This window comes from Anguilla anguilla, chromosome 7 (genome assembly GCF_013347855.1).
Source record: "Anguilla anguilla isolate fAngAng1 chromosome 7, fAngAng1.pri, whole genome shotgun sequence".
Taxonomy (NCBI): Eukaryota; Metazoa; Chordata; class Actinopteri; order Anguilliformes; family Anguillidae; genus Anguilla; species Anguilla anguilla.
In genome coordinates this window covers 21,923,876-21,933,768 of record NC_049207.1, presented here as the reverse complement: position 1 = coordinate 21,933,768, position 9,893 = coordinate 21,923,876, and the positions used below count along the sequence as shown (strand labels likewise).

Sequence of the window (9,893 nt, the reverse complement as noted above, 5' to 3'; positions counted from 1 at the left end):
TATAAACGGGTTTCTTTTTAGAAACAAGAAACCTGGATTACACCCTTTGTAATTCATTTATACGAATTATATGTCAAATGGATGGGAAGCAATTAAAAAATATTTGACGGCTAAAAAATCATTAACAGTCAACAGAACATCTTCAAAAATGTACTGGTGTAGGACGATCAAGGACGCATGCGCTTGGTTTTAGATCCGTATTTCAACTGGATGGGAAGCTATTGGAAATGTGTGCTTATAGAAAAACTTTTTTTTTTAAAAATCATTAAAGACTTTTTCTCAAAATTAGTAATTGTTGTATAATCCGGGGCACACTGTTTATATTGCTGTTGGTTTTAGTTCTACATTTCAGATGGATGGGAAGCTAATGAAACAAACACACACAAAAAACAGCATCTTCTTCAAATACAAATTTCTATAGAATTACCTTGGAGACATGCCTTTAAGAATTAATCTGGTTTTCTAACTGTATGGATGATCTGAATGTCTTCTGTTTTAAAAATAATTTTAAAAATCAGCAAAACGTTTTCCACAAAGACAATTATGCAAAAGAACTGGCACACTGCTTAAGAATAGGACTAAAGATTCTATTCATTGAGGCATTAGAAAATATTACATAATTGTTTATAATTATAATTTTCCATGATGCTCAAATTATACAGAGCATAGTGCTCAGGTGATAAAGTGGTGTACACAGGTTTTTGGTCAATCAGAACAAATTCGCAATCAAATTTCACTTCAACTGAAATTAGATTGCGAATTTGTTTTAAAAGCGGATATAAGGTCAGGTTCCCAATGCACTTAAAATCGTTTTTTCTAAACACGTCGGGAAAAGCGGACTGTTCCAGAGTGCCCATCGCGTCTCTCGCTCACTGACAGTTACATTGTAAACGCTGTTTAAATGTAAACGATGCCACCTGCATAGAGACTTCACAATTACCGACTGCTAGTTACGTTTAGTGTCGTCCCTCTCGCTCGCCTGGTGTCGGAAAACAAAGTGGATTTATTTGAGCTTGTTTCTCACACTTTAAACGGTTCTGCTTTTTACTTCATAGGACCCCCTGCCTCTGGCATCGTAATTAACTTGTCATGCATTGGGCAGGCCTCACGCGAGAGTGTGGTCCCCCGTGGATAATGGCTTCTCGGCACGCCCTTGTGGGTTTCTTTCAACAAAAGACAACCTGACACTCTCAAAACAACTTAATTTTGTTTCTTCTGCAAAGCCGGTCTCGTCGTAAAGTAACTACGTATGTGTCATTTTCGGAGCTCACGATTATTCTGTTTTAGATGGGGTTTTAATATCTATGTCTGAAAATCGTGGCAGGGATCTTTGCATACATAATCAATCAAGCATAAGAATAATTTAGAATGTTAATTTACAGTGAGGAAAAGAATGTTATTGCAATTACATTCTGTGGCACTGTGTTTCTCTAACCCCACTACCTTTGTGTTCTTGAACTATCGTGCTGCAAAACCGCTCCTATTTCTAATTTGCGTTCACTAGTTAAACGAAAATTACTGATCTGTTTCAATTAAACCCCAATGGGGCAGTGTGTTTGTATCATTGAGGGGGCTACACATTTTCTGAAGTTTCCACAAAGAGGGGTTTTCTAAGCGGTTACAAGATTAAACACTTTCATAATACTTCACCACATAAATTAAATGCATTGAATGCATTGACAACCGATAACAACTCATGGAAAGGTGATAAACTGGCAAAGTTTCCATATAAGAGTTGCCAGGGTGAGTGGTAATAATACTTATTGTTTTACTTTACTATACTTTATTGTTCAAACTGCATAACTTGGGTGAATAGGAATAGGGGTTGAATCAAGATTAAAAATTTCAAGATCAGGTATAGAACTGGCTATTGCCTAATGACAGCTTCATTCTCTTAGATCATGAAACCCAGGTTTTGTTCACAGTGATGTGCATGCTTTTATGAACCCGACAGCACCGACAACAAAGTATCAAACTGTCTGAAAGACACAATAACTCAATCACATACAAACCTTAGCTATTTTTTCATGCTACAAAGCACAGACAAGATTTCTATGTATAAGAAGAAACCTACAAACTTTAAGGCCTTCAATCTTCTACTTTAACTAAATTAACTAGTCATCACTAGAGATACTTTAAAGCTGAAACATTTTGTTTTTATTAAAATAATTTGCATTGAGAGAAATGCTCATCGTCACATTTGATGCTTGTGCACACAATATTCAGCCTTAAATTAACTTTTACACAGTACATATGGTCCTAACCGGACTCAAATGTACTCTGTTAGAGTTTAATTAACACTGGACATTTTACAGTGTAGCATAAATGAATGCTTGTGATTCTATGCAATATATTATGCACAATTAATACATTTCAAATAAGAAGGTAACAATACAACAATACAAAGTGGACTGCAGAAATTGGTGCTTCCATATTTATTGTTGTAGATGATATCTGTGACAAATGGCAAGCACAGCAGGTTTATACCACCATCTTGTGGCTAAAATGACACATCAAATGTAAAAGAATAAGTTCAAACAGATGGATACACAAGTATGACTAGTGTTTTTCTTATACTGTCTTATGACTAAAACAATAACAATGTGATGACATCATATTGAGAGCTACTTGATGTTCTGAGTGAATGCATTCTTTTTTTAAATCACAATACTTGGTGATGAAAAAAACAAATGTTATACTTGATGGTAATGAACTTTATAGTTTCCTTGGCACAATGGCACAGCTGTAGTTCTATTGGCATACAAGATCATCATAATACGTTTTTATTTTTCATATAGAATATATAGTATTATTATATATTCTATACTAATAATAACAATAATAATAATAATAATAATAATAATAATAATAATAATAATAATAATAATAAATACTCACTTTACGGTATATAGGCTAGCTATGAAGTGTAGCCTAGATAGTCCACTCCCAAACAGACTGATGTAGATTGGAAGGTGTATTTGTTTAATGGCTGTTACAAGGCTAGATAGTTTAGTTGTGTTTAACCATACAGTACAGGGAACAATATTGTCATTTGCTGAGTATTAAGAAAGCCAAATTGTTAGAAAGAATATTTCCACACATTTAATTTAAAAATAAAATATACCATTGTTAACCACAAGCTACCTGCTTATGAATAGGCAGAACATGCACTATAGGCCTACAAGATGAAGCAGCTAAAAGATGGTTAAATATGCTTATAAAAGGGTTTTTATCTGGCTAATATCTTAGTTGCAATATGTTACATACAGCAAAGCATTTTTGTTGTTAGGGTGTGGTATATATTACAGTAAGTTGTACATTCACAGTTTCAGCAAAACCGTTTTGTACAGCAGCTACATAAAACGTGTTATTCGTAGAAACTCTGCTGTCCTGTGGAATGCCCCACTCCGCACTCTGATTTATTAGTGTGCCCTCTTAATCCAGCTGGACCATCACAATCCTTCCTATACTGAAAAAAGAAAGCTCTCAGCTGCCTTGTTCAATAGGAAAAGTTCTGTAAGGTCTTACTGTGATCCCAGGTTTGATGTTTGATACACAGCCTTGGCCATGTTCTCAGAGTTGAGTATGAGTTGCAATTACCATTACATTACTTACTCTTGGCAAAAAGGCAGGCACCCACCAGCTACTAATTATCGTCAGAGACTGCCAGAACGGAAATGAACCCCCCCCCCCCCCCCGAACAAAATGGTGGAGGGAGGGAGGGGTGGCAACAGAAGAAGAGCAGCAGCAGGTCACATGACGCGAACCCTGGCAAATTTAGGCAGACGGAATCAGATGGACAGTCACCCATCCCCTCAGGCTGTACTCTTGCACCGTCTTCTCCTTGTCCATCCTTTCTCCTGGAAAAAAATTAAGAGATAAGGCCTTATTAAGAGATAAGACAGGGCTGCCCTCCACTACCCAGGAGAGGTGAGACTACAACATCTGTGTACCCCGAAATGGCTACCCCAAAGCCTGGGGCACAATTTTCAGAACTAAACAGGATTTCGGTCTCAGACTTGCACCCTGTACTTCCCAAATTTTACCTATATTTCCCATTATGTGACACAATGTCTAATCTGAAGATTTATTCATGAGATTAAAACATACATAAACAATGGTAATTTCCAGGCTAAATACAAGTAATTTTGGTTTAAAATGTCAAAATATGGAATGAGGGACAAATAGCATTAAGTACAGCTGGAAGTGGAAAAGTAGGTACTGTATCTACCATTGTAAATCAGCATCATTTTCTTTGGGTTCTTTCCCAGTTTCTGGCAGCTGTCCTCCAATAGCACAGAGACTCTCTCCAGAGGGAAGACATGAATCTCCTCAGATTTCCCCGAACACTTCACCCAAAAGTTTATCCTTTCTGCACCCTCCAGATGCTCAGTGGCCACTGTGGTTGTGAGGGACTAACAGGAAATGAACAGGGAGACATTTTTTTAAAGCATTCTGTAAAGTTCAGAGCAGCACAATGACCCCCCCCCCCCCACTTTTACCTCATCAAGTCACACGTTAATAAATGAGGCCCCTGGTGTTTTTCCAAAAATATACAGGAATAAATCTGCTGAATGTTTTTTCAGTCAAAACCCAAAGGCAAGGTCTGCACGTACCATTCTGTCAGGAGAGGTACCTCTTTTAGTCTCACTTCCTGTCTCTGGTGACCTGAAAAAGAAACAAAAAAAAAATAATGCTAATTATTTTTTTGCCCACAATCCCCAAAATGACAAATGGACACACTGTTTTTGGGTCAAAGTTAGGGAGATGCAGATCTCTATATTATCTAAATGGCCCATCCTATTAATGGGGCCAATATATAAAACAATTCACACAAAATAATGACCACTGAAGTCTACAGAGCTTCTATGTTGACTAAAAAAGGCTTCCATTTCAGTGTTCATGCAAATAATGATGTGATGAACTACCGCAGTCTCATAATCAGCCATGTAATACCACAGGTTCTGTAAACCAGATACTCAGATCCTTATTCTGAACATGTAGCGTGTTCTGTCTTCCTGCTGTCCATAAGGCAGAAAGAGAATAAGGAACACAGCAGGTGACTTTTATTAGTCTATAGCAGATGCCTAAACTATAGCCCTTGGGGATAAACCGGCCCCACCAAAGCAGCACGGTTCAAAAAATGACCTTTGAAAGCGATTTTATAGGAATGTTATTCATTTATCAGACAAATCATTGCTTCCAATATGGTTTGGCCAACTTAGCTCAGAACATTGCGTATGCCTGGTCTACAAAATCTGTGGTGGCACTAAACAAATGCCTAAACAGGCAGTCAAACAGGAACACGGACACCCACCTAGAAACGGATGCAACAATCACAGCTACAATTAACTGCAATGAATTCATTCCTTACAGAGAACGGAGAACCTCTCATAAGAACTTTATGGACATTTTTCAATTCATAACCTAGATTTCAGTACATTGGCCTGACTGAATTGAAAACGGACTTCACCCCAGCCCTGATTCAGTTCGACCTGTGGATAGGTTGCCGGGGATGTTCTGGAAGGGAAAGTGAAAGATGTACCGTCTGGAAACACAGCTCGGACCGACGTTCGTCTCGCAGCTGTCTCCATCCCTCCTCTCAGGCTCTATCCCTTCTGCTACCAGAAAATGAAATAGAAAGTTGGCAGCAGTCGGAGTCTCGCATTTCAACGCTTTTCAGTACTTGGACGGGGTGAATTTCCAGAGCAGAGTAGCATTACTAATATCACGTACTAAACCTGACAGCGGGTAGGCTAATAGCTTCAAATAGCCGTGTTAGTCACTGCACATAAATGCAGGTGGTAGAATCAGACGCAGAAGACTTTCAGTTTTAGCAATATTGATAGGAACCACTCACAATAAAAAACAATATTTATAGGTCAAAAAGTGTACTGAAAAGTTTTTTACCAGTAGCCAGCAACTGATATCATTGCAGACTACAGTGGGCTTGATAGCAAATTATTAACATACTTCAGAAAAATCAGCTACCCCAGTATCAAAAGTCACTTTCTTGTTTTGTATTTGCACACAGAAGACATCTGACAGTAAGACAGTAAGTACCAGGACAGGGACCATAATGGATTAGTAGAAGAGTTTTTCCTATTGTTCTAACCTGGATCAGAAAGCCCATGCTGATCAATGAATCCATTTTGAGAGGGTTTCAGTTCTGAATTAATCACAGAATCCTCAGGATTATGACTTGGAATTCCCTGCAATAAATTCACATATTAATCATTCATTTTACCTGATGTAACAACTGTCACCCTTAACACTCATGTAAAATAAACACTTGCTAATGTTTTTGTCCTACTTAAAGGTCCAGGAAACCGAAATCTGTGAATTACTTGCTGATGCGCTGTTTTAATACTTTATTGCATTCACAAACGACAGAAGGATATTTTTCAATTATTTTTTTTAAACATGTAAAAGCCAGCGCTGAAATTTGCTTGCTTTCTCCCTTGGCTAAACACCAGGTTTTCAATGGGTGGGGTTGACTGGGTGCTATGTAACAAAAACCAAAAGTCCAATGAAATCGTTTCTACATGTAACATGTAAATGATGCACTAGCCAGTTTCACGCCGGTAAGGCAAACTCATTTGAAAATGCATTGCCCCTTCTCTGGATGCGGAGAAAGGAAAGCATTTTTTCTTTTCTCAAAAATGTGGGGACCTACAAGAAATGGGTTTTATTTCTGAAGCCCACAGGCACCGCGGTATTGCAATTCAATATAGTATTTGCAGTGCCCATTTTTGCCTGGACCTCGTAGCAGAATGCAGTGGATCATATATATGATGGTAACGCCTAGTTCATGTTGCTTTCATTTCATTTTGTCTGTCACTGTAAGGTTACTGCTCAAACCGGCTCTAACCTAGCTAGCGATAAAAAATGGTTTACATATGACATGTCTTACAAATATGAATGTTAATCACAAGACAATCAATTGTCACTTCTGGGGAAAGTAAGCACAATTTCAGTCCAGTTGCCTGGACTTTTAAAGTGTTGTGCTGATAAGATTTTTTGTCCATATGGTAATTTCCGGAAGTATTTTTACTTTCACTTTGATTACAGCTGACAAATACTTTGCTTTTGCCAATGTGATCCTTTAAATTTAACTTACAACAACATAAAGCTTGCCAGTCCTTTCTGCACACAAGTACAAGTGTACGTCAGCTAAAACTGGCTAATGTAACCATTCAATAAAACCACATGACATTGCATCTTCAGATAAAACAATCAGACCGTACAGTGAATATATCAAAATTTCCTTTTCTTAACACCATGCAGGACTTGTTTGAGTCAAGCACACACCCTCTCATAATAAACGGTTAAAACAAACAAAATATCATGCAACGGATAGACTATAAATATCATGTAACCATAACAATTTCTGAATGAAAACAACACCGTAATCACATTTTGTATATTCACCATTCTCAGAGTTCTCTTACCTCAGCGTAGAAATAAGAAAACACCAGCCCCATCTTTACAAGCTTTGTACTGACACGGGTAACTATCAGCATGCTTTTACAAAGCACTTTACTTTTACTTTCTGTTTGAGTCATGGTTGGAATTCACCTCTAGTCAGGGTTTTCCGTGCTATGACCCACTTATCGGCACAGCACAGCGGTGTCTACTTATAACCTGCAAGGAACTTTCCGCACCTTGGAGACCAGAATAATAAACTGCTATTAGAAAATAATAATAATACTTTTCACCATCCATACAATGTTCAGGACAATCACCATCACCCTAAACTGATGCAAGATCTTGCACCATCTATACAATTTTCAGGAGATTTCATTAAAGTGTCAGACATAAGAAACATTTTAAATAACATACATAATAAATGTATACACAGAAGAATGTTACCAAGAAAAACCAAATATAAAACTAATTTCCTCATTCCTGTACTTGCAGGTACGATGCGAACCCTTGCACATTCCTGTACTCCAAGTCAGCACAGAAAAGTAGGGCACGTTACATTGAAGCTTTGTTTCCTCCCACAGTCCAAACACATGCAGGTAAGCTAATTGGAGGCTCTAAATTGCCCATAGGTATGAGTGTAGGAGCGAATGGTGAGTGAATGGTGTGTGTGCCCTGCGATAGATTGGCGGCCTGTCCAGGGTGTATTCCTGCCTCTCGTCCAATGCACACTGGGATATGCTCCAGCACCCCCCGCAACCCTGCTCAGGATAAGCAGGTATAGATAATGGAAGGATGGATGGATGCATGCTATGACACATTCAATGTAGTGAGCTCCAGCTGTAACTGCTCACACCATTCTTGGTAGGAATATGGCCTCCAATTGGCTGCATCACTTCAATTCCTGGAAGAGGAAAATAATTTGATTGCATTTCTCTACTAAGACTTCCTCATACTGCCTTGTGGGTGTAGCAGTTAAAATGCAACTTAAAGGTCACATGTCCCTGGGTGGACTCAAAGGACCAACCTTTTCAGTTAACAGTAACACTAAAATTAGGTGAACTCTGATTTCTAAAAAATGGGACCTTAAAGCTATTTTTGAAAAGAAAATGTCTTAATATAGATAGTAAATTATTAAGGTAACCTATGATACCTTGCTAAATGCAAGGGAAGTCAATCTAGCTAGTCTAGAACTTGTATTTGGTTTACTATGTCTGATTGAATATTCAGACAAGTTTCTAAAGGAAGAGACGCTGGGGACGGTGAGAACAAGGAAGCTAATGCTAGTGCTCAGGTAATCAATTTAGCTAGCTAGCCAGTTCTTTGGGGGGAAAGTTCTTCTCACTTAGCTATGAGACTGTTGGTGCTAACATACCATGTTTCAAGGCTTATTGCTGCTTTTACGTAATAAATTGCAACAAATAAATTACGCAAAGCACTGTGTAACCTTTATATCTGGTTTAGGTAGCCGGGCCTCTTCTGTTTTCGCAAGCTGCAGTGCTACACGTGATTTACACGTGACATGTGAGCTAGCCGGGCTTGATTTTGACCTTTGGGTCACCATCCCTCTTCCTTGTTACATATTACGCTTGGCATGTGGACTGGCCATATCAGTTTCTCACTGTTGTAGCCTTATTTTGTTTGCAACGGTGTCTCTGTGGCGCAATCGGTTAGCGCGTTCGGCTGTTAACCGAAAGGTTGGTGGTTCGAGCCCACCCAGGGACGAGCGCCCTTTTAATGGTGAACTCTTAGCCAGTAGTGAGTCTGAGCTGTGAAATTCAATCAAATCCTTCTCCTTTACCAGGAACAGTATTACATAGGCCTGTCAAAACTAACATCTACCAGTAATCACCTTTCACAACCTTTCTCTTCCATTAGAAAATTTTTGTGGTGGTCGTAGGCTGGAGTGCACAGGGTGATCGCACAGGATGGCACAGGGAGTGACCACAGGCAGGATGACACCAGGATTGATCACAACAGGATGGCACAGGGAGTGGTCACAGGCAGGACGGCACAGAGAGTGATCACAGGCAGGACGGCACAGGGAGTGGTCACAGGCAGGATGGCACAGGGAGTTATTACAGCAGGACAGCATTCACTAGTTAAACGAAAATTACTGATCTGTTTCAATTAAACCCCAATGGGGCAGTGTGTTTGTATCATTGAGAGGGCTACAAATTTTCTGAAGTTTCCACAAAGAGGGGTTTTCTAAGCGGTTACAAGATTAAACACTTTTATAATACTTCACCACATAAATTAAATGCATTGAAAGTGCATGGACTCAATTATTGACAGTGCCAGCACATATTGAGGACAACCGATAACAACTCATGGAAAGGTGATAAACTGGCATATTTTCCATATAAGAGTTGCCAGGGTGAGTGGTAATAATACTTATTGTTTTAGTTCAAACTGCATAACTTGGGTGAATAGGAATAGGGGTTGAATCAAGATTAAAAATTTTCAAA

At 38.7% G+C, this 9,893-nt stretch overlaps 1 protein-coding gene and 1 non-coding gene across 3 annotated transcripts; one reads left to right on the top strand and one right to left on the bottom strand.

The window, feature by feature from the left end:
• Positions 1-2,844: 2,844 nt before the first annotated feature.
• On the bottom strand, positions 2,845-7,605 carry LOC118231178. 2 transcript variants are annotated; one of them, XM_035424764.1, is made up of 6 exons: positions 7,452-7,605; positions 6,116-6,212; positions 5,546-5,621; positions 4,617-4,668; positions 4,232-4,415; positions 2,845-3,860 (listed from the first exon to the last, which is right to left on the bottom strand). In XM_035424764.1, the coding sequence occupies exons 1-6, from the start codon at positions 7,563-7,565 to the stop codon at positions 3,778-3,780; spliced, it is 606 nt and encodes a 201-aa protein (XP_035280655.1). In that variant the 5' UTR covers positions 7,566-7,605; the 3' UTR covers positions 2,845-3,777. The 2 variants fall into 2 exon arrangements, with proteins under 2 accessions (XP_035280655.1, XP_035280656.1); XM_035424765.1 differs by having other exon boundaries at positions 5,546-5,618; positions 7,452-7,598.
• Positions 7,606-9,076: 1,471 nt separating this feature from the next.
• Positions 9,077-9,150, top strand: trnan-guu. Its single transcript has one exon. It is a non-coding gene; the product is annotated as a tRNA-Asn (tRNA).
• Positions 9,151-9,893: the final 743 nt, after the last annotated feature.

What these genes read in the sequence shown, in the direction of transcription:
- LOC118231178 (XM_035424764.1), bottom strand. Translation starts at nt 7,565, where the DNA reads ATGACTCAAACAGAAAGTAAAAGTAAAGTGCTTTGTAAAAGCATGCTG. An exon ending in CCGAGCTGTGTTTCCAGACG is followed by an intron (nt 4,669 to 5,545) that starts GTACATCTTTCA and finishes TTTCTTTTTCAG; the next exon opens with GTCACCAGAGACAGGAAGTG. An exon ending in GTACCTCTCCTGACAGAATG is followed by an intron (nt 4,416 to 4,616) that starts GTACGTGCAGAC and finishes ATTTCCTGTTAG; the next exon opens with TCCCTCACAACCACAGTGGC.